The following is a 24,071-nucleotide window of genomic DNA, read 5'->3' as shown; positions in this document are numbered from 1 at the left end:
CCTAACCTAACCTAACCTAACCCGAAACCTAACCTAACCCAAACCTAACCTTAGGGGTGTCGTGTAATTCACGAAAAACCGAAAACACTGAAAAAAAACGAGAAAACCGTCATTTTTCTGTTATGTATAAGACGTTAAGTATGTGTTTTTTTTTTCAATTTCTACAGCTCATAACAGGCGACTCTATGACAATACAAGGCGCGTTGGATAGGTGAGATCTTCAGCTTTCATATGGGTGGTCTATGATTTATTTACCTTTAGGGGTTGTCGAAAAAATCGTCGTTTCTCTGTTACGTATAATTTATAATTTCATCTTTTTTTATATTTACTTTTTTTCATAATGCATTATTTGTGACAATTTATGTTTTTTTGTGTTGCATTGTAACTAATTAATAAATATTATTATTGTAAATGTAATATTAGATAACATAAAAGTAATTTTGTCAAATACTACCTTTAAATTTAATAAATGTGGATGCCACAGCCATATACGTAACAAAATTTAAAATGTAGGCAGTGCATATTAAGTTTACTGTGGTAGTGCAGGTTCGTTTAGCGCCCTCTGTTGATGGTCCAGCATATGATTGGTTCTGTTCTGTAGCCAGTCTATGTCATGCTAGGAATAAAACAGTAAATAAACACATAGTATATAGTACAAACAAACGAAAAGAGCATATAAACAAGCAAAAAAATAAAAAATATAACCATATAATTGGTAAATAATAACAATTTTTTAGCTCAAGCTAAGTGAAGTGTGGCGCGGAGGAGGTAGAACAAGAAGAAGAAGTGACTAACAATAGAAATATGTACATATAGTTCTTTCTTTCTTTAATGGCGGTCTTTTCGAATGAATAAACCGTCGTGGTGGTGGTGTTTATTTGAGTTTAGTTGAACGTTATTGTTTACTATTGCTGCATAATCGGTTTCTGCATAATGAGCAAAATGAAAGAGGATGTCGATGATTATGAGTACTTCTTAAGGCTTCACCGAAATCAGCTGGTTGCATCGCAGGTGCCGGAGAAGTACTGGCGCACCGTTTTCAGCAAGACCAATGCACAGATATTGGACGCGGGCCTCGTCTTCACTCTGCTGCGCATCGACTATGATGATGATGATGATATTGGGGACGGACAGCGTAGACCGGTGTTTCAGGTGATGACGTCGGAGGGTATAAGGGCGGACGATCCAGCTCACATTTATCTCGTCGATCACGCCTGGACCTTCCGGCCGGAATTTGCCCGCAGACAGCTGCTGGCCGTGGACAAGTTGCGTGAGAGGATGGCCGCACTCATGGGGTTGCAGGACGATGACGATGGCGACGGCAGCAAGGAAACGCTCGTTCGCAGATTATACGCCGAACTGTGGCGGTACGCGAATTGCTACTCGATCGAGAATGCGGATAGCGTGGAGGAGAGGATGCCCGTGTGGTACGTAATGGATGAGCTCGGTTGCGGCATCGGCCACAGCGATGACGCCAACTTTCGCATGGTGCCGTTCATCTGCAGCAACAGCGTCGACGACGACGACGATGCCGGCGACGAACCGACGAAGTCTGCTGCTACAGCGTACAGCCTGCTGTTTCCTGTGCGAGACGTCGAATGTGGCGAGCAAGTAACCCGCGATTACGCAGAGGGGCTCGTCGGCGATGCAAGGGATGTCTGCCTCCTCCCGTGGGTTGCGAACGATACGTTCGTCGACAGGGACCATCAGCATCGGCAGCTCGATCCTGACTACTTTCTGGGTGGCCACGTGAAGGAAACGCTTCCGATGCTGTCGGAGAGAGCATCGCATGATGATGATGATGTCGTATCGTCTCGCAGGAAAGCACCGCACCGGGTGTACACCGAGTACGAGTACGTTGCCAAGTATTTGACGGATGAACGGTTCGAAATTGTCGGCAGCGTGGACGAGGCCGACATCCTCTGGATGACGACGCACTTCAAGCACTTCGAGGAGCTATCGTTGACGGCCCCATGGAAGTTCGTGAATCAATTCCCTTTCGAGTATGTGTTGACCATCAAGGACTTGCTGCCGGTGACGTGCCGCAGAATGGTGGGCGATCACATCGTCGAAGATTTGAGCGGCAGCCCCAGCTGGCTGCCCGTCACCTACAATCTGAAAGTTGAGATCGACCGCTTCGTCAGTTACTACAAGAAACGTGAGGCGGCCGGCCTCGATAACCACTGGATCATCAAGCCCTTCAATTTGGCGCGAGGTCTCGACACCCACATCACCGACGACCTCAACTTCATAATACGGTTGCGGTCGTCTGGCGCGAAGATCGTCCAGAAGTACATCGAGAGGCCGGTGCTGTTCGATCGGCAGCAGGACGTTGGCGGACGAGTAAAGTTCGACATAAGGTAGAATTAATTATAATACATTAGCAGTAATAGTAGTAGTAGTAGTTAAATGAATTGCATTTTTATGTAGGTACGTGGTGCTGTTGAAAAAATCGAGGAATCCGCTGGAGGCGTACGTGTACAGCAAGTTTTTCCTGCGTTTCGCCAACAGGCCTTTCGCTCTCGACAATTTGGACGTGTACGAGCAGCATTTCACCGTGATGAATTACACGGAGGGAGGCGCCCACCTGAAGCACATGCTCTGCGAGGAATTCAAGTTGGAATGGGCGAAGCAGTACCCGGAGCAGCCCTGGTCGGAAATCGAGAAACGAATCTTTGCTATGCTTCGCGAGGTTTTCGAGTGCGCGACGATGGAGCCTCCGCCGTGCGGCATCTCCGAGAGTCCGCAAAGCCGTGCTCTATATGCCGCCGACATCATGCTTGTGGATGTTCCATCCGAGAAGACTACGACGACTAGGTTGAGCAGTCATTTTCAGCCGCAACTACTCGAGATCAACTGGACGCCCGACTGCAAGCGCGCCTGCGAGTACTATCCGGACTTTTACAACGACATCTTTCGGCTGCTCTTCCTCGACATCGAAAACGAGGCGGTCCTTCGCAAACTCTAGCTCTCATTCATACTGATTGATTGATTGATTGATGATCGTGATCTAGTTCAATAACATATGATCGGTAGTTACGTTCCTTTATTATTACTACTGCTTTTAAGAGCGACCAGAACAACGACAACAAAAAAGACGTAACATTTATATGACTACAAACACTTGACCGATGTCGTCGTAATTGTACGTTCTCTTGAGTGACGCATCGACCAGCCGGATGCCGCTGATCGACTTCAAGCCCGGCTGTAACGGAATAGCCTTGAATTCCATGTCCATGTGCGAGTGCGGAGGAAGCGATTCCATCTTGCGTCCACTGATTCCGCACCAGGTCAAGCCTTCGCTCTCGTCCAGTGACACGACAAGATCAAGCGTCCTATCGCTGCGGAATTAGCAATATTCATTATCATCATCATCATTATCATCATATTGTATCGTATGTTAAGATTTAAATATATATATATACAATTAAAGTCTGACCAACCAGTTGTTTGTTAATTTACATCGAAAGGTAAAGGGCTCTTCGAGAACCACAAAGTTCGGCAGCTCGACGAGTGTCAGTCTAGCGTCTCCGTAATTCGGACCCTGGAAGAAAGCAAAAGTGCTACAAATACAACACGACACGACCGTGCGGTAAGGTGCGCATACCATTCTCTGCAGTTGACTCGTTTGCAGACGACCCCTCTCGCCCAAATTCGATCGCCAAACAATGTCGAGCTTACCGATATTGGTGGCGCCGCTGAGCATCTTTAGATCGGACGAGAGTTTCGGATCGGGAGTCAAACAGTAGAGGAACTGGCAGGTCGTGTTCGGCTGCAGGATGGTCGTCCTTCCGAAAACGCTCTCTTCGCCGCTGCTGCCCGGGACGAAATTCAACGAAGTCACTGAAACAGCAGCAAACTGTTAGCAGCAGCAGCCTCATCAGGCTATTGTTATGCGGACCGTTGAACAGGTTGGAGGCGTCCAGGGCGATCTTCTCCAGGCATATGGGGCCGGAGGTGATGTTCTGCACTTGGGCTTCCAAGTAAACGTCGTCGTTTTCGGCGTTGTAGAATTTTGTCTTCACGTCGAGCGGTTTCAACACCTGGATCTTAAAGAACTTCCTGAAGGACGTCTGCAGCCCCATCGTATTGTTGTAAGTGACCTCACACACAAGTCTGAGAACATAACAGGCAATTGCCTTTGCCCCCACATCATTTGCCTCGTAGAAAACATACCGCAACATGCATCATCATCATCATCGGATGGATGATCAGCAAAAGTGGCGGCAACAACAAAAAAACCAAACTCACATGTGCGTTCCGATTTCCTTGACCTCATGATGGATGACCACGTTGATGTTCTCATCGGAATTCATCTCTGCCAACGGCGGGTTACTGGATAACGGCAATCGCTGAGAACTTGTCTGAAGATCTACCTGAAATCGAAACGCTAAACTAAATTGATATATACAAAGAAATGAAGAACATTTCTCACTTTCAAGGAAATATTGTTAACTGGTTGGCCGCTCTCCGAGTAGACGCTTATAAGACTGGAGAATGTTTCACCCAGGTATATGTTGACGGGGCTCTGTGGGAGCAGCAAGAATTGGCCAGTTGCAAGTGTTTCGGCGCCCTGCACAGCATTGGCTTCCTTCTGCAGAGCTTCATTGAGGAGATTCCCAAGCAAATCTTTGCCATCACAGGTCACTGGGTTAGGACTTGACAAAGTTGGTCTCGTCAGTCTCATGACTGCAAAAGAAAAGAGAGAGAAATTACTTGTATGAATATGATTGGACAATAATATGATCAATGCATTTGCATTCAATATAATCATAATTTACTACCTTTGAGTGAAAGCAGATGTTCCTCCGAAGGTTGCATGTTTTGTTTCATATAAACTAATCGCGATTTAATCTCAAATTAATACCAATAACAATAAAATAATACAACAATATGTATCAACAATATTACCGAAGAACGCAAACACCAATAAACAATGACGTTTCGTTCGTCGTATGTCGTATAAGAACGTCACCGCAGCCGCCGATAGATGGATATCCATCGCTACATTTGTGTTCAACGAGTTGCATACTTATAAAGAGTACATTCAAAAATATTGGTGAACAGTTGGTGAAACAAGCAAGCAAGAGCAAGTGTACCTCATCCACAACCTTAAGAGAGTTCTTAAGAGGACTTGGAAAGGATAAAGCAGCCTACATGTTGGATGATGATTGATGATATCAGTACTGCTGCATTGTTCAACAGTTTCTTCCTTCTCTTCTTCTCATCTCGTAGCAATGAGTCGTCGTTTCAAAGAAGTTTCAACTTTGAAGGTTCGTTCACTCACATTCGCACACTTCTAAATGTTCAGAGGTATTCTTGTTCATTCCAGGGCAAAGTAGAATTCGTGGATTATGTTTCAAGTACGATACGTTTGGAGACGACCGAGATTGTGTGTTGGGCACTGTGCTATGAAAACGATGGAATATTCGTTCCGAATGTTGGGGACGTTATAACCATTATGAACCTTCATTTGGATACCCTTTCATATCCAAAAGAGTACTACATACATGCGGAAGGTGCGATTCTGCTGAGTCCAACGGCAGTCCGTCAACGCGATGGTGCACCTCCATCACCTACCTACATGCAAAGTGAGCTTTCCACATTGGTGCACCGACACAATCTCAAACTGGCACACCTGTGGAGCTATCACAAGCTGTATCCGAACATCAATTTAAAGGGAATATGTGTGGACAGAGTGGATGCAATCAAATTGTGTCTGCTCAGTAAATTGCTGGAGCATTGCGGGACTTTCAAGATCATTAAAGTTGTGACAGTGCAGGACCTGCAGTATGCGGCAATGGAAGGGAGTAATTACGAGTTTCAAAATTACATCAATTCCTTTAGATGCGGTGAGCTTAATGAATATCTGATAGGTCTTCTGAGGATCAATAAGAACGGTACCTATGAGCTGACGGATGGAGATCGCGTCTTGCCGTGCTTAATTGACTCGCCCGACGATGAACCCAAGAAGAAGTTTGATAATGAAATAGTCGTGATGATCAGGTATTTTGTGCTGGGCGAGGTTTACGTTCAACCACCTGCCCGCGTAACGTACGAGTATCTGCATGCCGCCCAGAGTGATATCGTGCAGCTGAAGCTCACCTCCTCGATGGAACCGAATCTGTTTCATTTTCTCTCGGCCACCGCACCGTCCAGATTCACGGACAAGATCACGTTCAAATTGAGGAACGTCAGCTTGGTAAGTGCCGGTGCTGGTCGAGTGTGTGCTACCTACGAATAAAAATAACTGAACATGAAGTCTGTTTGCTGTCTGTCCAGCCGATGAGCGATGAGGATAAATCGACCAATTTCTGGATGGAGATTGAGAAGGAGAACGGTGACGGCCTCCGCTGCTTGCTGTGCTTCGGTTGGGAGTACTCGATGACGTTGGCCTTGCTGCAGATCGGCAGTATTTACGATTTGTATTTGAAAGTGAAATTGTGAGCGACACGACACTTGGTGATCACTTTATACCCTCCTTTTTGTTGTTGTCGTCGTCATCGTTATCGTTGTCATTGTTATTACAGAAAACCGTATCACGATGTCGAGTTAAATCGTGTTTGCAAACAAAGTTTCAAGGTGTTCAGCTCTTCGGCGGTGTTCGTGAAGGTGCGAACCGACCGAATCACGTATCTGACCGTGGAGGAGGTTTGGCAGAGGTTAACCGATCTGAATTCGAACGGCGCTCATCGCAACAGCAAAATATATGTAAACTTTGAAGGAGTCATCGATTCGAAGCATTTCAATGGACGGCAATCGTCCAGAACGTATAGGAACATCGAAGGGCCGGATTTTGGAACACCCGGTAAAAATATGATGATGGTGTTACGATGGTGATAAGATTATAATTTGATTGCGTTCCAGGTGATATCAGCCATTCGCTGAAATTTGTAGTAGGCAAAGGAGGTGGTAGTTTCATATTGTATTTAAACAATTGGGAGCGCAAGCTGTACCAGCGCGGATTGGTCGCGAGGATGAGGGTGCGCGTGAGATGTGCGGAATTGACCAATCGCTACTTGCGAAGCAATGCAATGACGAGTTTCTCGCTTCTCGGATTGGTGGACGTGTCGGACGACATTAAAACGGCCAACCTGTAAGGCGGCAGGGGTTTAAGTAGTAGTAGTAGTAGTAGTAGTTGCACATTGTGAGCAAAAAAAAAATATAGATCGTTTCTTTCGGTTTTGCAGCAACGAAACGAATCCGAGGATAATTTACGGATCTCTCGCCAATCTGGGTCTCCAATGCAACGTCGTGATGAGGACGCGAGTGAAGGTGTTGAATACGCAAAGATGCATGATCGAGGTCAAACCCGACGGTTCGTTCAACTTCAGCTTGAGTCTGTTCGTGCTGGGTCCGAGCGAGGCGCTACTGCGTTCCACCAGCAAGGACTTGCTCCGGAGGTTGCTGAATTGCGGAAACAATGACGATGACGACAATCTGAACGAATGGAATGAGATGTTCGAGAGCTGCGGGCCGATCACCTTGCCGGACTTCAGCAAGGATAACTGCAGCAGCGGTGGCAACATCTGCAACATCGTAAGGAAGTCGTTGGTTTGGCGATTGAAGATGTTGAACTGGATGGACGTGATCTGTTCGTACGAAATCAAGTCTACGAATCTGCCCGTGTGGGATTTGCTTCAGCTCGTTGAATTTGATTAGGCCCGAAGAACGTATATGCAACCCACTGCGCACGATTTCTTCGTCTATTGACGGAAACGAGCGAAATGGAAGAAAGAAACCACGCCTCCGTTTCGCTTATTATTTTTTGTATTTGTTTGTTTTTATAAAGCAAATTTATTTATTAAAAGTAAGGAAAAATAAATGCAAGTTTATATAATATATATATATATATATGCGTGTGTGTGTGTGTGTGTATACGTATATATACATTACAATCGACGTACGTACGCACGCACACACATTCTTCGATCGTCGACTAATAAACGGAAACATTACTTTTTTTTCTTCTCTTTTGCGTACAGCAGACTCTAGGTGACATTGGCAGACGAAAGTGAATAACGAATATAATGGCATCACATGGGGACGGAGGAGGAGTTGGGCTATCTGTGATGTTGTTGATGATGATGATATTGCATAGTGAGTGTGAAGAGAGCGTAATTATTGAATGATGATCAATATAAGAATAGTAATAATAATAGTAGTAGTAGTAACAAGTAGCTTTCCTATCTAGATGAACATTTAATAAAAGCAATAATAATGATAATAATAAAAATACGTCCTTCTCTAGATAAAATATATCAAATAGTCTCCACATATACACTAACTAATATGCACCATTTCAATTCAATTATTATCATTTGTTTTTACATACATATACAAAAGCATGGCATGCTGTGTGTCCTATAATAATAATAACCTTTGACAAGATGCCACAAATTACTACAAGTGCACCAGTTTATTACCAGCAACAAACACAATTTACTTTCAAACTTTGAAAACTTCAGCTTTTACCAACAACCTATATATATATTTGTTTTTTGTTTGCACCCTTCTGCCTACCGAACGTCCCCAACCAATAAACCCACCCACCCACCATTCTTTTTAATATAGCAAACAACAATCAGTGTAGTCGATAACAGTATCCTCCTCCTTCTCTTCTGAACGGCAGCGAGTGTTGTTACATTATAGTTATTAATGCCCCAAATAAAATTGCCCACATTTTATAGATTTCATTTAAAATTTAATATCCATATGCGTAAAGAATAACAAGAGAAAAAATATATATATATGCATGCAACAGATAAAGAGAGAGAGAGAGAGAGAGTAAAATAAAGAAAGAGAAAGAGATTTGAAAAAAAAATGATACTAAAAGAAAATATAGCTATAATAATAATAATAATGATTCTGTAAATAACTAGTTAAAAATAATTTATATATATATATATATGCTTGTGTATATATGTATATATGTATGTATATATATATATACTTTTTTTTTTGTTTTAAATATAAGAGAATCGCAATTAGTACGTAAACATCGTGCATATAAATATATATATACATACATACATAGTGATATTTTCAAAATTAATAAATTTAATCAATTACCAAAATAAAACGCATTCTATTCCATGTAGCATATTAATGATTATTAATAGTTCTTCGCTCTTAAAATATATATATATATACATTTATATATGGTTATTTTGTTTTACTTCATTTTGATTAAAATTATAAATATATAATGTATATTCAGTTTAAAAAAAAACAACAACACATATCCAGTAAATAGATGTATATATATGTAGATATTACATACTATTGTAAATTGAGTCTTATTGGTTCTTTGGTTTGTGACTACTTTCTTCATCAATATTTTCTTTTCTATAAAAAAAAATCAATATATGTATGTATATTAAGTTCTAAAAATAATTCGATTTTCCAACCAATAAGGATCAATTTTTGCTTGGCGTACTGGCGTGGCTCAAAAGCCAACCGCACAAAAAAAAGACAAAGAGAGAGAGAGAATGAGAAAATGTATGTGGAGGAAACGGACGCGCACGAGAGATAGAGAAAGTCAGTTTCATAAGAATTGGGGAGAGTAAGAGATAAAACGAAATAAAATTAAAACGGGATATCGCGTGATATTGTTGGCGTTTACTACTTTGCAGCAGATTATTAATGTTAAAAATAAAGGATCATCATAGAAAAAAGCGCGTTGCTTTTCACACAATGTAATTTAGTGTAAAGTATGTGTGTATAATATATATGTATGTATATGTATGGTATGTTAGTGTTTAGGTGATGAGATGAGTGGGTTGATCGGGTTTTGTTGTTAATGTTATTGTTATTGTTGTTGGTGGTGGTGATGGTAGCCCGCGCGCGCTCACCGTCACCGCCTCCGACGACGATGACTTTGCAGCATGCGACTACTACTATTCATCATCGCTATCCTCCTCCTCCTCCTCCTCTTTCTTCTTCCTTTTCGTTTCCTCCTCCTCCTCCACCTCCTCCTTTTACTCCTCCCATTATTATTCCGAGCCGAGTCCGCCGAACGTCAATTTGAGGACTAGCATTGATTCACGTCCGGTGGCGTTGCTAAATACTCGTCGGCCCTTTTATGCTCGTTGAGCGCCTTCACGGTGTACTGGTCCTGGGGAAGCTCGGACTTGCGTCTCACCAGGGGCTTGGTCGGGTTGCGCACCTTGCGACTCGCCTACAAAAACCCATACTTTAACCCCCCAAACGAAAAGAGAAAGAGAGACAGAAGTGAGCGGACATAAATAAATATTTTTAAAATAGAAACAAAAAAATGTAAGTAGGATTGAAGAGAAGGGAAGAAGAAGAAGTGGGTAAAATAATTGATAGTTAATATGGTATGTAAATAGGTTAAGAAACAAGGAGAGACGGTTGGATGGGTCGAAGGGCGTGGGGGGTTTTCAGCTCGTTTAGTTCACGTTATGATAGCAAAATTGTAAAATTGTTTTTTTCTTTTCTTTGCATCTTGCAACTATGGCAGTACGCTGTTTACCTCGGAAGTGTCGTGGTCGATGGTCTCGATGTTGACGTCGCCATCGTCGTCGGGACTGTTGGCGGCGCTGCTGCTGCTGTTGTAATCGGTGTTTTGCTGCTTTTGCTGCTGAAGATGGAAAAGGTGCTGATGCTGCTGAGTCTGCTGATCCTGCTGCATCTGCTTAATGAGTCCTTCAAAGTCCGGATTCCTGGCTGCCAGACTCTCGACCTGCAGCCAAAGCTCGTCACGCTTGTGCTGCCTTTCCCGTTCCCTGGTGACAATCATTCACTGTTAGATTTCCATCAACGAATGTGTAGTGTAACACACACACACACACACACACACACATATATATACATACTTTTGCCTTTCCTGCTTGTACTGCTGCGAGCACTCGTCAAAGAGCTTCTGGTTCATCTCCATGAAAAGTTTGAGAGCGTTATAGATGAGACCGTGGATGGTCTTGTTCCAGTGGCTCTTGCTGTTACGATAGAGACTCGGGAACATGATGGGGATGATTTCGGCTGCGTTCTCCGACACCAGCGACATAACGTACTCGTTGTTCCAATAGTAGAGTGCACGCTCCGCAACCTGAAAGTGAGGCGAACTGACGCACTTGGAGAGTTGTCTGAACAGAGGCGACATGATCTTCTGGAATTCGGCCGGTTCGATGACGTCCAGTATTTCCTCGAGTTCGTTGAGGAACATCACTTCCTTCGGGCTGTGCGTCTTCGGCCAATACTTGAGTAGTCCATCGATGACGGGCTTCGTCAGGCTGGGGTCCTTCTCGAGGAATTGCACCACGCAGTATGCGAGCTGCGGATGATATACCGAAAGGGATTTGACCTTATGCAGCGGCATGAGGACGCGCAGAAGGAATATCTTGTGCTCCTCCTTGAGTGGAAGCGCGAATCCGTTGATGATCGAGCCGAGTATCTCGAGCAGCTCGGCGATGCCGTTATGGTGCTCCGTCTCGTAGATGAAACGATAGAACACGTTGTTGATCTGCTTGCGGATGAAGGCGCGCAGACCGAGGAACTTGCCGTAGATCCGGTGCAGCGTCGTTTTCAGAAGGTCGCGCTCGCGCGGGTCCTCCGAGTCGAACAGGTCGAGCAGATTCAGCACGAACTTTTGATCGATGAAACGCTTGGCGACAGTCGGCTGAAAGTCGGGCGCCTCCAGGACGCGCAAGAACAGATCGTAGACGAGTTGCAGATGCGGCCAGGCCGCCTCCAACGTCGGTTCGTCCTCCTCCGGATCGAATTCGGCTCCGTTCGGGTTCGAGGATGGCGGCAACGTGCGAAACAGGTTCGTCGCAAACTATACCAGCAGCAAATGAATAAAAATAATAACGCCGCAATTGTATATAACATACCATGTTGACCGCCTCCGGATAAATGGCGTCTGTGATGACTCCCTTCTGCTGTGACACGAATTCGACCATCTCGTGCAGCGCGGATCGCTTCACCTCCTTCCATTTCAGATCGGACAGCGGATCCGAGGCGAAATCGAACAGAACGCAGCATTGTCTCAGCTTCTCGATGAATAGCTCCTCCCTTTCAGCTGGAGCCGAATCTGAAGAGAAATGAGAACATTAACATCAGCATCGTCACATCGAAATAATCATCAAAGTAAAGAGGAATTTTCGATGATGTTGAAATATTGGCGCCAACTAATATCATCATTATCATCATCATCGTGAATCGTCATGCACGATCGACGGCAATTTTATGTGCATACAGTAAATAGATCATCGACAAAATCACCTTGCAGAAGCGGTAATCGTTCACGGTTTTGCAGGGAAACATCTATATTGTTGTTGGTGGTGCTAGTGCGCACTGCACATGCACCGACGACGAATTTGGTCGCCGACCGTCGACCACCATCGATGTCGGAGGAGGCGACCATCGTAGACACCGTCGTATTATTCCTTTGGAGAGCGTTGACGGTCGTCAGAAACGCGAACTTGTCGTCGAACGCGAAATCGGACCTGGGGGATGGACCGCTAACGCCGCCGACACCGCCGCCGCCGCCGCCGCCACCACCACCACCGTTTAGGTCGATGTATTTGTGATTGCCGGCAGAGTTGTTGTTGTCGATTAGGGCGGTGGCGAGCAGATCGAGTCCGCTGTGGAACGATGGAGACTTTGGGATTCCGAGGGGGGATTGGTCACCACCACCACCAACACCGCGACCCCCCATGACATGACCTTGCGCAAATGTCGAATGTACCATTTCGGGGGCCGCGCAACCGACCTTGAACTCACTTAAAGAGACGCCGCGCAAACGTCGCCGTCGTTGATGATGATGAAGATGCCACCGCCACCAATGTAGACTATGATGACGACGACGACGACGCAATACCACCTTCGCCGACCGAACGCAAAAAGTACACCAGCGTGGAATTATACAGGATCATTGTTAAGGTCAAGAAACGTAGAGACGCGTACAGAACCGAACAGGGAATGTCCCGAAGAAAATACACTAGAACCAGCTATTTTTTAATTATGTTGCAGATGCGACGGTGGCGTGGTCGTCTCGTCTCGTCTGCGAAACGTGTATCATTCGTTCGCAGCTCCAACACGATATATGGATTAAAATAGGGCGCCGACGACGACGACGTCGCGATGGACGCAAGCGCGAGGACGCGCACGCACACCGCACCCCCATCATTCTTACCTGCGAAGGGAGGATGTGGGATGCTAGCATGTGTCGTTGCTGCTGCTGCTGTCGACCGCTAAACACATGGTTATCGATGATAAGGCGTCGACGGGCAGAAATAAACTTCGATGAAAGTTTTCGAAAAAGGATGAACTTGAATGCCCTTGAATTTGTACGTACCTTTGAGACAGGGAAGTATTCCCAGTTCCCTGTTCTTGGTGATGTTGAAACGCGAACTGGAATTTCTTTTGTCCTTCTTGACCATCGGTCCTTGAACGGTGCCCGCCGTCAGCGACGTCTTGTTGAGCGGCGTCGTAGGAGGCGGCTGTGCGGCACCACCACCGCCGCTGACGCTATTTACATTGTTGTTCAATTTGTTGTTGGGCTGCAAGCAGAGAAGACAGAAGATATAATTTTGACGAGGGATTAGATAATAATAATAATTGTTACTATTACTATTTATGAACACAGACGGACGGCATTCAATTTACGCCACAACCGAAAGACAAACAACAAGAACAACAACAGCAATAAAGGAAAGTCGGGACGGCATAGCAGCAAATCATCGAGCATCATTTACCGATTCGGTGACGCTCCTCTTTCGCCTTCGAAATATCCCAGTGAAATCCATTTTTATTATGTTTGAAATATCATTAACGAAAATATTATGAAGAGAATGCGAATGGTGTGTGTGTGTGTGTGCAGAATGAAAGCGGTGTTGATGCAATGGAAAATGTAATATGCAATATTTGATGTGCGGCGCCGAATTTGTCGGAGTGTAAATATAAACTAAATAAAACTGTAATTTTCTAATGTCAGTCCCTCTTCTCCCGCTTCTTCTCGCTTTCCTTCTCACTATCTCTCTCTCTCATACACACACACAAACTCATTCTTCAGCTCTGTCGTGCCGTTGTCGAGTTGTGTATGTGCGCGTTTGTTGTTTACAGAAAATCCAAGGAAGGATGCCAAAACGGCTTCCTCGTGTCACGTGGACATGTGTTGCTGCTGCTGCTACTGCTGCTGTTTGCTACTCGTGCCAGTCCTCACTTTTGATGCTGGTGCTACTGCTGCTATTGCAGTTACATTTATTCTATATATTATTTTCTCTCGTTTCCTATATTTAAATCGCTCCATCTCCTCTCCATCTCTCTCTCTCTGTTCCTTGATCAATGCTCGACGCCGCCGTCACTTTGCGTAATAACGGCGTCGGTTGGTTGGTTGGTTGGTTCGGTATATGGTTCTTTGGCATTAAATAATTTTAGAATTTCAATCGCAGTAGTCTGCACCTTCTGCACAGTTCTGTGCATTAGCATTAGCTACCAACAGAATAACCGTTCCTATGCGATTTGGGTTGCCGATATTAGAGATTACGGCGATTCTTGTTGCAGCAGGAAATTTCTGCGAAACGCATCCGTCGCTAAAAATAAAAACCTAGCTGCGAAAAACTGCGGACATGCACAGCTGCAACGAACTGCAGGGAAATGGCGCAAATTATATAGCACAACACACTCTCTCTCTCTACTCCATGCTCCATGTCATGTGCCCAAATGTCTGCAGCTTTTGTAGTTTTATTATTTTTCTCGAAAAGAAAAAGTCCTTTTCTATATGAAGTGAAGGGTCTGACTGACTGTTCACTCTTTGCACCCTCCGCAGCACACAACAAGTGCACAATTCAATGTGAAACAACTGTCAATGTGACAGATAACCTCGCATATTATGTGATGGGTGCTGTGGCTGACCCAATCGATGGATGGGATGGGTGGGGATGTTTTGCAGACATCATGTATGTAAATATGGGGGGGAACAACTCACCTCGTTCTCATCACCATTTCTGTTCTTGTCGACTGACTTGCCCTTAGGATCCTGCAAACAAAGAATAAATTCATGAATTTTCCATTGAAACTGCTGCTGCTCTTGACAACGTCACGTTATTATTTCAATTATTGTAAATCGTCTGTTTGTCTGTTTCATCTCTTCTAATTGGTCTCAAAGCCTACTCACCATCTTCGTGTATCGGTGTTATCGTTAGAGTCGTATTTATTTATTATAGCCAAGAGAAATGGGATGGTGCAATCGGTTTTCGGTGTTTGTCGTTGCTCCTGCTGCTACTGTTGTTGTTCTGGATAGTAATGATGGTGATGATGATGATGATATAAAACGTCCGAGCGATGAAAGATATTATTAAATAATGGTAATGTAGACTGGGAGGTGTAGGAAGCAAATAAATATCAAATACATAAGACGGACGCCACGGCGTCACCACACGTAAAACGCCGTTCTTTCTGCTCTTCTATAACGTCGTCGTTGTTGTCGTCGTCGTCGTCTCCGTCGTCGTTTTCTTCGTTGCCACCGCCGCCCCTTCTACCTGCCTTGACTCACTCACTTGCACTCACTCACTCACTCACTCACTATTCTTCAATCAACGCGAACGACAATGAATTGATGAAGAATGATATCAAACAAGCAGTAAAAACAAAAACAAAAATGTGTGTGTATGTGTATGTATGTAACAAGAAACAACAGAAAAACAACTGCCGATTTCGTTTGCCAGCGCTCTTTTCTCACGATGCGCGACCGCGATTTTCCGATTTTGTTTTACGTCGTTGGTGTTGGTTGGTTGGTCGGTCGGTCGGTCTGATGTCTGCTCTTGTCTTTATGTATTGTAACGTATGTATGTATGTATGGATGTGTACGTATGTAGAAGTATGTAGTATTCCGGGTCTAAAACATATAGACTTTTACACCACAGACCAGTGCACCGCACAGAACGGAGGAGACCTTGTAGACATTTAGTGCTCGCGGATAATTGGTTAAATTGTGTCACGTGGTGCACATACACCGTCTTACATAAAAAAACACATACATGCACATGCACGCACGAACACACGCACACTCATAAACTCGTAACACGGACGGACGGACGGACGAGAGAGTTTGCTTTGAGCTTAGTGTGTGTGTGTGTTTGCCGCCGTTCGAGAGAGACAAGAGACGTGGAGACGGCCGGCGAGAAAGTGGAAGAAGATATGTGGATGTGTTTCCGGTGCCAGAGAATCGGATTTTTCCGAGATCAAAGTAGGAGGAAAAAGACAAGAGAAAAATAACCGAACTTACGAAAACCAATATTTAAATCGGTTCTTCAATTCAGTTGTATTATTATTATTATTCCAATTGGATGGCAGCCCGAGCGGACGTACGCAATCGACTCTACAAAAAAGCCAACAGTGGCGGCGACGAATATGTTTATGAAATTTCGTCAAAAGTCGCTTCAATCGTTAGGCAACCAAACACACATATACAAAATAGCTAATATTTATTTATTTTTATTAATATTAATCTATCAACGGGCATGAAGAGTACAAAAAAAAAACGATGTTTTCAATCCTCCTCGGCTTCTTCCCTCAGAACCGTCTCACCGTCGAGTTTCTTGAGGTTGGGCAACCGTTTGGACGCCTCCGCCTTCCAGACCGCCTCATCCACATTCTCGTACAGCGGATTCCCTTTGTTAAATCATATTATATATTTGTTGCGGCGAATGGAGGAGATTCGCATCATCACATACCGATGAAGACTAGATCTTCGAGCATGGTCAACTCCTGCAGCTTATTAAACTCGGACCAATCTTTCACCAAGTTGTTGCTCATGTAGAGGACCTTCAGCTTCTTGAGAACGCCGACGCCTTTGACGCGCTCTATGAAGTTGTACGATACCCACAGTTGCTCCAGCGTATCCGAAACACCCTCCTATACGAAACAATTGTATACACATATATATAACAACGTTTATTTTATAATTACCAGGCCGGACAAGTTCTTTATGTAATTCCGTCCGAGCGAGAGTATCTTCAGGTTCTTCAGCGAGTTGATTCCCGCTATTTTCTCAATCATGTTCGTGCTAAGACTCAGCTTCCTAGCAGCAATTTGAAATTGTATAAATGACGAAATTAGATTGTTTATGCAATGCATTCGATATTACTGACTGTACACTGACGAGAGCTGCCAACGAGTTGTCCATCTTTTCGATGGGCGGGAACTGAAACTGGAAGCCCACATCTGTGGCCTCTTTGATCGCCTCGTCCGGGTGCTTTTCCTCCCATCGTTTGATGGCCTCCTTGATGGTCGTTCCCTTTGACATAATACTTGAAACGCCGTCACCGTCACCGCCACCGCCACTACTCCTACACTATACTATTATTTCGACTGACGTGCGACAACTCCTGTGTTTCCGAGGCAACCAAAACTTTGTGACCGTTTGATCAATGAAACGCGATTTATTAACAAGAACAAGAACAACAACAAAAAGTAGAGAAATAAATAGATAGGACGATAATATTAAATGAGGACATCACGGATGTCGCTTGGAATTTTGTTGATTAGGAACTTGTGGTCCTCCCCTTTCGCGGTCGCGAAGACTCCGCCCACATTCGGGAAGGTGACGTCCTTATCGTAGCTGTACTTTTCGCCGCGGATGTCGGTCAGCTGACCACCGAGAGCGGTCAGGATGGCCTCCGGAGCGCAAGTGTCCCACTTCTTGCAGCCGCGACTGGCAAAAACGTACGCGTTCGCCTTTCCCTCCATCAATAGCAGAACCTGCAACAAAGAGCAAACGGTAAATTTCATCGGCATTTAGGTAGGCAAATAATTACTTTGTAACCGGCTCCGCCGACTTTGATGATTTCGTTGGTGGAGAGGGCGTCGAGCGCTTTCTGGACGAGTCCGTCCGAATGGGATCGGGTCGTCGTGACGATCAGCTGGTTTTTGGGCGGATCGACTGGCGTGAATCCGCCCACACCCAAACCGACCAATCCCCACATGGTCCTTCCAGGAAGCGCATCGTTGCTCTTGTAATTAAAGTACGGCTGATGGATAATACCGCCGACAGCTTTTCCCTTCACCGAGATCCCAATGAGAACTGTCACGTGCTCCAGCAATCCCTACAAAAAGAACGAGAGAGAGAGAGAGAGATGAACCGTAATTATCATTGTTGTTATGCTTTTGTACCTGCGTGTATTCGGATGTGCCATCAAGAGGATCAACCCAAACGACAATATCTTCATCGCTGACTTGAAGATACTCATTGGGACATTCCATTCCGAGGACAGAAGTGTCGGCATCTGTGACGACCCAATCGCTGGGCACCTCGCAATTGCTGGGTGGTCCTTCCTCACCGATGATATTGAGTGTGGGAAACTGATTTAACAACGATGCCATGATGCACCTCTGCGCGGATCGATCGGCCTCTGTTTGCAAATCATTTTTACCCTACCAAATTAATGAATATATGAATGAAAATTTAAAAGATTAAATCAATAAAACAATCACCTTTTCGATGATGCCCAATTCTCCGCGACTCATCACATCCCTGATAATCTTGCCAGCCCTCGCCGCAGCGGTTACAGAAGAGGCGATAAGCCTGAGAACGAGCGGTGCACTTTGGGCCATGTTTAACAACTGCTACCACTGCTACACTTTGCTCCAATAATCTCAAATGTAGATGTAAAAGAAGTAACGGCAAAGACCAGACACGCGATGCGCCCGATTAACTCTAGCTGTTGCGGAACCTTGAATTGCTTGAATGTGGTGATGTGTGGCAATGCGTGGTGGTGCAAAACGTAACCAAATATAAAACAACAAACTTGAATAACCGCGCCGTAACTGTTTACATATTACTTTAAGAGATTTACCAGATTAACGATTAACGTTGGTTGGTTGGCCCTGAAACCGAAAATCTGACCAGTCACTGATTCAAAACAGATGTGATGACAATTTTTATATTTTTTTGAATTGAATTATTATTTAAAATTTAACAACTTCTTAATAACTTAATAGTAATTGTAGTACGATAATTCAATTGTTAATCCAGTAATTGTATACCACTGACAACCACCAACATCACTTCGAAGTGTCAAATAAGAATAGGTCATAGGTCGGTGGTTGTCGGTTTTGGAGGTTATGCACGACTGTTTTGGTTGTCGTCGAGTTAGAAACAAGCATGGATAATAATTATACCACCGAGGAAAAGAAGAGACCGATCTTCAGGGATTTGAATGCGGACGATCCGGATCCAGAGGCGACAATCATCGAATCGCTGTGCATGAATTGTCATGCAGATGTGAGTGTTCACTTTTTGAAAAGAAAACAAAAAAAAAAGAAGTAATGTATGATATAGGGTTCCACTAGGTTGCTGCTCACCAGGATTCCGCATTACAGGGAGGTGGTGATAATGTCGTTCAGTTGCGAACGTTGCGGTTACCAGAACAACGAGATTCAGTCGGGCGGTCAGGTGGCTGAGAAGGGTATCCGTTTGAAGCTCAGCGTGGAGAAGACGGACGATCTGAACAGGCAGGTGGTGAAGAGCGACTTTACGAGCGTGAAAATCGTCGAATTGGATTTCGAGATTCCAGCTAAGAGTCAGAAGGGCGAAGTGACGACCGTCGAGGGAATCATAGATAGGAGCGTGCAAGGATTGGAGCAGGATCAGGTGCTGAGGCGAATCCAACATCCGGAAGCAGCACAGCAGATCGACGAATTCGTGGCCAGATTGAAGGCCCTGAAGATGCTCGAAACACATTTCACCCTGGTCAGTTCCGAGTGGGAGGAATGCAATATATTATTTTTTTTCTAAATTTTAGATTTTAGAGGATATAACGGGAAACAGTTTTATCGAAAATCCGAATGCGCCGTACAAGGATGCCAGCTGCGTCGCAGAGTATTTCATTAGGGAGAAGGAGCAGAACCACGAGCTCGGTCTTTACACCGACGAGGAGATAGGAGATAGTGATGTGCAAAAGGATGCGATATTGCATCCGATCAAGGAGGACGAATTCCCGCTGGAGGATCTGCAAGGTGAAGTCATGCAGTTCCAGACGAACTGCAACAATTGCGGTGCGCCGTGCGAAACGAACATGAAGATGACAAATATTCCGCACTTCAAGGAGGTGGTCATCATGGCGACCGTATGCGAGACGTGCGGAAATCGAACGAACGAGGTGAAATCTGGTGGCGGCATCGAGGCAAAGGGTCTCCGGATCGAGATAGACGTGAAGAGCAAGGACGATTTCTCCAGGGATCTGCTCAAGTCTGAGACTTGTTCGCTGAGCATACCGCAGCTGGACCTGGAGGTAGGATCGTACGCGCTCGGCGGTCGGTTCACGACCGTCGAGGGTCTGCTTGTCGCAGTAAGGGATCAGCTGAGCGATTCGAGACATTCGCACATGATCGGCGACTCGCAGGACCCCGAAAAGCGTGACCAGATGGCAAAGTTCATGGCCCGATTCCAGAAGGTGCTCGACGGCGAGGACGAGTGCACTCTGGTGCTCGACGATCCGGCAGGCAACAGTTACATCCAGAGCCTCGACGACGTCGACGACACAAAGCCGGACGACAGGCTGAGGATAGTCCATTACGAACGGTCGCACGACCAGAACGAGGAGTTGGGCTTGAACGACATGAAAACCGAGAATTACTAAATAAACAATAAACAGTGATAATACTTATTACTACTAGTAAAATCTCTTTCCCTACTCCTTTCCTCCTTCACATAATATATATATATTTAATCATGTTTTAACATATGAAGCCACGAAAAGTGCATGCAACCAAACTGACAGTGGTGATCCAGTCCAATCCAATCATATCCACCCTCAATGATATGAGTGTGTGTGTGTGTGTGTATTGTTATCATATAATTTTCCACCATCTTGTGTGGCTGAGTGTGGCCACGTAGCATTATCAACATAATATTTGTCGAATGTAGTCATCAATCGTAGATAAAAGTAGGTAGGAGCAGAGATGGCGGCGACCGACTGACATTAGTGGGGGTCGTTGTGATTAATTGCTCTCATAATAAAATAATAATTCGTATAAACATTTAATTGTTATAAATATATTTGTGTATATATATATATATATAATAATAATAATAGTAATGATGATAAGCGGCGACGGTGGAAACATTGCAAAATAATATATATATGATCGATTGGGAAAGAGAGAGAGAGAGAGAAAGCCAATCAATACCAGAGAAATTCGTAATGCGATTTAATTGATAATAATACTTTTCACTTTCCTTGCAAATTATAGTTTAGATAACACAAACAGAGAGAAAGCAGTTACAACAAGAATAACAATGTATCAAACACTTGTTGAATTAAAAAAAAATCAATGGAAAAACTAACAGCTATAAATATATATTCTTCTATCCTAATTAATGGATATATATATTTCTCTCTCTCGTCTATCTTTCCTTTGCATCTGTTTTTATATAAATTTGATTATAATTTCATAAGTTTCTTCTCAGCAGAATAGACTGAGAAGTAAAGAAAAACATTTTTTTTTGTTAATTATATGTACACACCGTTCCCCCTTTAAGCGCGATAACAATGTAGTAGGTTGGGTTGTAGGGATTGGATTACAAATACACATAACACACACACACACACACATATATCTGTGACTGTCCACCAATCTTTCGGCAGGCACGGCCACCTATTGCGTCTTGAGCTCTTTACCGATACTGTAGGAGACGATCTTACTCCAGTCGATCTTTGTTCTCGTCACTGGCAGCAGCCTCCGGAGCGCCTTGAAAGTCGTGTCCGACATGTTCTGGTAGTTCTCGGAGATCGCTTTCTGATAAAAGTTCTCCGAGTCCTCGATGACCTGCACGATGTCGCGCGCCGTCTGCGCTTCCGTGGTCACCTGCACCGACTCTTTGATCTCCTTCGAACTGACCAGCTGCACATTGCCGTCCTCGTAGTAGTGCACCTGCACCTTCAGGATCCCCTTGACGTCGGCGACGGCACCGGCGGCACCCTGATTCATCGTCACTATCCATTGCGACCTCCAGCGTCCGTTCCAATAGTTTTTCGGCTGGAATTGATGGTCCTCGATGCAGGCGGTCAAGGTGATCGCACCGCCCGGCTGCGATCTGCCCATCGCGCTGCAGACGCCGTCCTTGTAATGGTTGCGTGTGTAGAGTGCGAATTCGGCATCGAGAGCGGCGCGCCACGGTTCTGCAGTCGCGTCCGGAGCGTGCGGTTGATAGTCGGACGCCTCCTTTCGCAGGTGATCGAACTTGAAGCTTTGCCTGGTGCGCGGATCGTAGAACCTGTTGTTGCCCAGGTCGTTGTACTCGGTGATGAGGACGGCACACTCTGCATTCTCTATCTTCACAGGGATCTGCTGGTCCTTGTTGTATTGGGCGAACGCACCGCTCGCCCCATCCTTCAGCAGATCGTCGTTGTCGAGCAGCTTGCGAACGTCGTTGAATACCTCGTTGAATTCTCCGGGCGGAGAGTGCAGTATGAAATCGGACACGATCCTCACCTTGTCCTGATCGGTGATAACATCATCTCCGTCGGTGGCCGCCATCTTACTGCTGTCGCTTATTTATTCTTCCTTCCTTCCTTCCTTTCTTTCGCACTCTTACTTCTAGTCAGTTGTTGTTGCCTGTGTATATGTGTGTGTGTGTGAGTGTGCGTGATTTTGATCTGCTGCTGCTGCTGAAAAAACGGTGGCACAACAGTTAGCGGCCGTCTGCGTAACGCACGGTTGATTGCAATAGATTACCTGCTGCACTCGCCGCTTCCTTCGTCAGGATACGTGGATTTGACAGTAATTGGGTTTGGTTGTGCCACTCGATATGGAGATATCGCTGCAACACAAATTCTGATATACAAACACACCCGAACGCCAACAATGACAAACCACTGCCACCACCACCACTGCTACCGCCAGTTTGACATGTGTCAAATGGATGATGGTGCCAACCGGCAACAAAATAAAGAGTAAATTACTAGTCGACTGTGGTGGTGGTGATGATAGGCAACCGAACGAACGCACAATCGAAATAATTTACCTGTCAAAAATGGTCAGAAATTTTACATAACATTGAGGTTATCGTTTAGTCGAGTGTAAGCAGTGGGAAACGTATAGTAAAAGCAGCGAAAATGTTGTCGATGTTGATGGCAAAGAAGGACCAGGAGAAGCCGTACGCGTATTTCGATACGCCGGACGGCGAAGACGTCTTCCCGAAGTTGTGGTCCGTTTTGAAGCCGACTTTCATCGTCGGTTTGGGACTCTCCACCGTCGACGTCCTCCTCCACTCGAAGCCCCAGGGTTACGCCAAGATCCTCGGAAGGTACGCCTTCCTCACGCTCCCATTGATGGGTATGAGCGCGGCGTTCGTGGTAACCACAAACATGGCTTGCAACATCCGCAGCAAAGATGACAAGATCAACTGGCTGTTGGGTGGTGCTGCTGCAGGTGCAATCTTTGGTGCCTGGAGGGGTAACACTGAGGCAGCATGTGCAGGCATGATGGCCCTCTCTGGCCTAGCCGTAGGTAAGAGATTGCAACTCTATTATTATTATGATGATGACGATGATGATGATCAATACAATCGTTTATGTTTAGGTAAAAAGCATTGCATTCAGAATGGCTACACCATAATTCCCACCCATGTCCATCCAATGGCTGGTACTATCTGGACCCCCAAACATGATTGGACTCTGACCAAAGACAATCCAGGCGCATGGAAATTGGATCAGTAAATGGAGCACACTTTCTAATGCTTTTGATGGTAGTCCGATTGTTGTTCTGTTGTATATAAGTTAATAAATTATATTAATCACGTTCGATGGCCCTGCATTTGGCATGACACTGCATTCTCCCATAATACTGATATGATGCAGAAGAATATGCAAATGTATTTTGATTGAGAATTGAATTCTTAACAAATAAAAGATATTGACAATCCATTATTCTACGTATATATATATATATATTTCTTAAATTTAACAATAATATTCACATACGCAAACGTATTTATTATTTCTTTATATAATAATAATAATGGGTAATATTCCCTACAAATGTAACACCGAAACGGGGCAGGAGAAGAGGGTTGTTGAGAGTCATGTGTGGGTGTGGGTGTGTGT

At 44.7% G+C, this 24,071-nt stretch overlaps 9 protein-coding genes across 13 annotated transcripts; 4 read left to right on the top strand and 5 right to left on the bottom strand.

Moving 5' to 3' along the window:
* Positions 1 to 675: 675 nt before the first annotated feature.
* On the top strand, positions 676 to 3,095 carry LOC108556799 (tubulin--tyrosine ligase-like protein 12). Its single transcript, XM_017913072.1, has 2 exons — positions 676 to 2,360; positions 2,431 to 3,095. The coding sequence occupies exons 1-2, from the start codon at positions 934 to 936 to the stop codon at positions 2,966 to 2,968; spliced, it is 1,965 nt and encodes a 654-aa protein (XP_017768561.1). The 5' UTR covers positions 676 to 933; the 3' UTR covers positions 2,969 to 3,095.
* Positions 3,032 to 4,958, bottom strand: LOC108556800 (trafficking protein particle complex subunit 13). Its single transcript, XM_017913073.1, has 7 exons — positions 4,785 to 4,958; positions 4,436 to 4,689; positions 4,252 to 4,376; positions 3,902 to 4,116; positions 3,608 to 3,843; positions 3,444 to 3,544; positions 3,032 to 3,341 (listed from the first exon to the last, which is right to left on the bottom strand). Exons 1-7 carry the CDS (start codon positions 4,831 to 4,833, stop codon positions 3,107 to 3,109), a joined length of 1,215 nt encoding a protein of 404 aa, XP_017768562.1. The 5' UTR covers positions 4,834 to 4,958; the 3' UTR covers positions 3,032 to 3,106.
* A 106-nt stretch (positions 4,959 to 5,064) lies between these two features.
* Positions 5,065 to 7,810, top strand: LOC108556798. Its single transcript, XM_017913071.1, has 6 exons — positions 5,065 to 5,273; positions 5,333 to 6,202; positions 6,283 to 6,443; positions 6,531 to 6,808; positions 6,868 to 7,096; positions 7,191 to 7,810. The coding sequence occupies exons 1-6, from the start codon at positions 5,175 to 5,177 to the stop codon at positions 7,660 to 7,662; spliced, it is 2,109 nt and encodes a 702-aa protein (XP_017768560.1). The 5' UTR covers positions 5,065 to 5,174; the 3' UTR covers positions 7,663 to 7,810.
* A 1,766-nt stretch (positions 7,811 to 9,576) lies between these two features.
* Positions 9,577 to 15,936, bottom strand: LOC108556775 (serine/threonine-protein phosphatase 2A 56 kDa regulatory subunit gamma isoform-like). 4 transcript variants are annotated; one of them, XM_017913035.1, is made up of 7 exons: positions 15,140 to 15,936; positions 14,951 to 15,001; positions 13,319 to 13,523; positions 11,853 to 12,052; positions 10,839 to 11,797; positions 10,496 to 10,748; positions 9,577 to 10,180 (listed from the first exon to the last, which is right to left on the bottom strand). In XM_017913035.1, exons 1-7 carry the CDS (start codon positions 15,140 to 15,142, stop codon positions 10,034 to 10,036), a joined length of 1,818 nt encoding a protein of 605 aa, XP_017768524.1. In that variant the 5' UTR covers positions 15,143 to 15,936; the 3' UTR covers positions 9,577 to 10,033. The 4 variants fall into 4 exon arrangements, with proteins under 4 accessions (XP_017768524.1, XP_017768525.1, XP_017768522.1 ...); XM_017913036.1 differs by lacking the exons at positions 14,951 to 15,001; positions 15,140 to 15,936 and adding an exon at positions 13,719 to 14,114; XM_017913033.1 differs by lacking the exons at positions 13,319 to 13,523; positions 14,951 to 15,001; positions 15,140 to 15,936 and adding an exon at positions 12,244 to 13,069.
* A 144-nt stretch (positions 15,937 to 16,080) lies between these two features.
* On the bottom strand, positions 16,081 to 17,291 carry LOC108556781 (dynein light chain 1, axonemal). The gene is made up of 4 exons (XM_017913047.1): positions 17,115 to 17,291; positions 16,933 to 17,044; positions 16,698 to 16,878; positions 16,081 to 16,635 (listed from the first exon to the last, which is right to left on the bottom strand). Exons 1-4 carry the CDS (start codon positions 17,267 to 17,269, stop codon positions 16,514 to 16,516), a joined length of 570 nt encoding a protein of 189 aa, XP_017768536.1. The 5' UTR covers positions 17,270 to 17,291; the 3' UTR covers positions 16,081 to 16,513.
* Positions 17,292 to 17,445: 154 nt separating this feature from the next.
* LOC108556779 (3'(2'),5'-bisphosphate nucleotidase 1) lies at positions 17,446 to 19,036 on the bottom strand. The gene is made up of 4 exons (XM_017913043.1): positions 18,457 to 19,036; positions 18,136 to 18,396; positions 17,781 to 18,068; positions 17,446 to 17,724 (listed from the first exon to the last, which is right to left on the bottom strand). The coding sequence occupies exons 1-4, from the start codon at positions 18,574 to 18,576 to the stop codon at positions 17,467 to 17,469; spliced, it is 927 nt and encodes a 308-aa protein (XP_017768532.1). The 5' UTR covers positions 18,577 to 19,036; the 3' UTR covers positions 17,446 to 17,466.
* Positions 19,037 to 19,046: 10 nt separating this feature from the next.
* LOC108556778 (zinc finger protein ZPR1) lies at positions 19,047 to 20,628 on the top strand. The gene is made up of 3 exons (XM_017913042.1): positions 19,047 to 19,246; positions 19,304 to 19,714; positions 19,767 to 20,628. The coding sequence occupies exons 1-3, from the start codon at positions 19,127 to 19,129 to the stop codon at positions 20,601 to 20,603; spliced, it is 1,368 nt and encodes a 455-aa protein (XP_017768531.1). The 5' UTR covers positions 19,047 to 19,126; the 3' UTR covers positions 20,604 to 20,628.
* Positions 20,629 to 21,462: 834 nt separating this feature from the next.
* Positions 21,463 to 22,886, bottom strand: LOC108556780 (F-actin-capping protein subunit alpha). 2 transcript variants are annotated; one of them, XM_017913044.1, is made up of 2 exons: positions 22,702 to 22,886; positions 21,463 to 22,634 (listed from the first exon to the last, which is right to left on the bottom strand). In XM_017913044.1, exon 2 carries the CDS (start codon positions 22,501 to 22,503, stop codon positions 21,622 to 21,624), a length of 882 nt encoding a protein of 293 aa, XP_017768533.1. In that variant the 5' UTR covers positions 22,504 to 22,634; positions 22,702 to 22,886; the 3' UTR covers positions 21,463 to 21,621. The 2 variants fall into 2 exon arrangements, with proteins under 2 accessions (XP_017768533.1, XP_017768534.1); XM_017913045.1 differs by having other exon boundaries at positions 21,463 to 22,631.
* A 104-nt stretch (positions 22,887 to 22,990) lies between these two features.
* On the top strand, positions 22,991 to 23,768 carry LOC108556782 (NADH dehydrogenase [ubiquinone] 1 alpha subcomplex subunit 11). Its single transcript, XM_017913048.1, has 2 exons — positions 22,991 to 23,475; positions 23,548 to 23,768. Exons 1-2 carry the CDS (start codon positions 23,082 to 23,084, stop codon positions 23,682 to 23,684), a joined length of 531 nt encoding a protein of 176 aa, XP_017768537.1. The 5' UTR covers positions 22,991 to 23,081; the 3' UTR covers positions 23,685 to 23,768.
* Positions 23,769 to 24,071: the final 303 nt, after the last annotated feature.

This window comes from Nicrophorus vespilloides, unplaced genomic scaffold (genome assembly GCF_001412225.1).
Source record: "Nicrophorus vespilloides isolate i.1.1-1 unplaced genomic scaffold, Nicve_v1.0, whole genome shotgun sequence".
Lineage (NCBI taxonomy): Eukaryota > Metazoa > Arthropoda > Insecta > Coleoptera > Silphidae > Nicrophorus > Nicrophorus vespilloides.
This window is presented reverse-complemented; position numbering and strand designations above follow the sequence as displayed.

Excerpts from the sequence above, each read along its gene's own strand:
- LOC108556799 (XM_017913072.1), top strand. The coding sequence starts at position 934 with ATGAGCAAAATGAAAGAGGATGTCGATGATTATGAGTACTTCTTAAGG. Across the intron at positions 2,361-2,430 it reads CGAGTAAAGTTCGACATAAG|GTACGTGGTGCTGTTGAAAA; the intron begins GTAGAATTAATT and ends ATTTTTATGTAG.
- LOC108556800 (XM_017913073.1), bottom strand. The coding sequence starts at position 4,833 with ATGAAACAAAACATGCAACCTTCGGAGGAACATCTGCTTTCACTCAAA. Across the intron at positions 3,844-3,901 it reads CGCCTCCAACCTGTTCAACG|TGACTTCGTTGAATTTCGTC; the intron begins GTCCGCATAACA and ends CTGCTGTTTCAG. Across the intron at positions 3,545-3,607 it reads CGAGTCAACTGCAGAGAATG|GGTCCGAATTACGGAGACGC; the intron begins GTATGCGCACCT and ends GCTTTCTTCCAG.
- LOC108556798 (XM_017913071.1), top strand. The coding sequence starts at position 5,175 with ATGATATCAGTACTGCTGCATTGTTCAACAGTTTCTTCCTTCTCTTCT. Across the intron at positions 6,444-6,530 it reads TTGTATTTGAAAGTGAAATT|AAAACCGTATCACGATGTCG; the intron begins GTGAGCGACACG and ends TTGTTATTACAG. Across the intron at positions 7,097-7,190 it reads GACATTAAAACGGCCAACCT|CAACGAAACGAATCCGAGGA; the intron begins GTAAGGCGGCAG and ends TCGGTTTTGCAG.
- LOC108556775 (XM_017913033.1), bottom strand. The coding sequence starts at position 12,712 with ATGGTACATTCGACATTTGCGCAAGGTCATGTCATGGGGGGTCGCGGT. Across the intron at positions 12,053-12,243 it reads ACGATTACCGCTTCTGCAAG|ATTCGGCTCCAGCTGAAAGG; the intron begins GTGATTTTGTCG and ends ATTTCTCTTCAG. Across the intron at positions 10,749-10,838 it reads TACAAGCAGGAAAGGCAAAA|GGAACGGGAAAGGCAGCACA; the intron begins GTATGTATATAT and ends GATTGTCACCAG.
- LOC108556781 (XM_017913047.1), bottom strand. The coding sequence starts at position 17,269 with ATGTCAAAGGGAACGACCATCAAGGAGGCCATCAAACGATGGGAGGAA. Across the intron at positions 17,045-17,114 it reads GCAGCTCTCGTCAGTGTACA|GAAGCTGAGTCTTAGCACGA; the intron begins GTCAGTAATATC and ends AATTGCTGCTAG. Across the intron at positions 16,879-16,932 it reads TAAAGAACTTGTCCGGCCTG|GAGGGTGTTTCGGATACGCT; the intron begins GTAATTATAAAA and ends TGTTTCGTATAG.
- LOC108556779 (XM_017913043.1), bottom strand. The coding sequence starts at position 18,576 with ATGGCCCAAAGTGCACCGCTCGTTCTCAGGCTTATCGCCTCTTCTGTA. Across the intron at positions 18,397-18,456 it reads AATTGGGCATCATCGAAAAG|GGTAAAAATGATTTGCAAAC; the intron begins GTGATTGTTTTA and ends TTAATTTGGTAG. Across the intron at positions 18,069-18,135 it reads GCACATCCGAATACACGCAG|GGATTGCTGGAGCACGTGAC; the intron begins GTACAAAAGCAT and ends TTCTTTTTGTAG.
- LOC108556778 (XM_017913042.1), top strand. The coding sequence starts at position 19,127 with ATGGATAATAATTATACCACCGAGGAAAAGAAGAGACCGATCTTCAGG. Across the intron at positions 19,247-19,303 it reads GCATGAATTGTCATGCAGAT|GGTTCCACTAGGTTGCTGCT; the intron begins GTGAGTGTTCAC and ends TGTATGATATAG. Across the intron at positions 19,715-19,766 it reads TCGAAACACATTTCACCCTG|ATTTTAGAGGATATAACGGG; the intron begins GTCAGTTCCGAG and ends TCTAAATTTTAG.
- LOC108556780 (XM_017913044.1), bottom strand. The coding sequence starts at position 22,503 with ATGGCGGCCACCGACGGAGATGATGTTATCACCGATCAGGACAAGGTG.
- LOC108556782 (XM_017913048.1), top strand. The coding sequence starts at position 23,082 with ATGTTGTCGATGTTGATGGCAAAGAAGGACCAGGAGAAGCCGTACGCG. Across the intron at positions 23,476-23,547 it reads CCTCTCTGGCCTAGCCGTAG|GTAAAAAGCATTGCATTCAG; the intron begins GTAAGAGATTGC and ends GTTTATGTTTAG.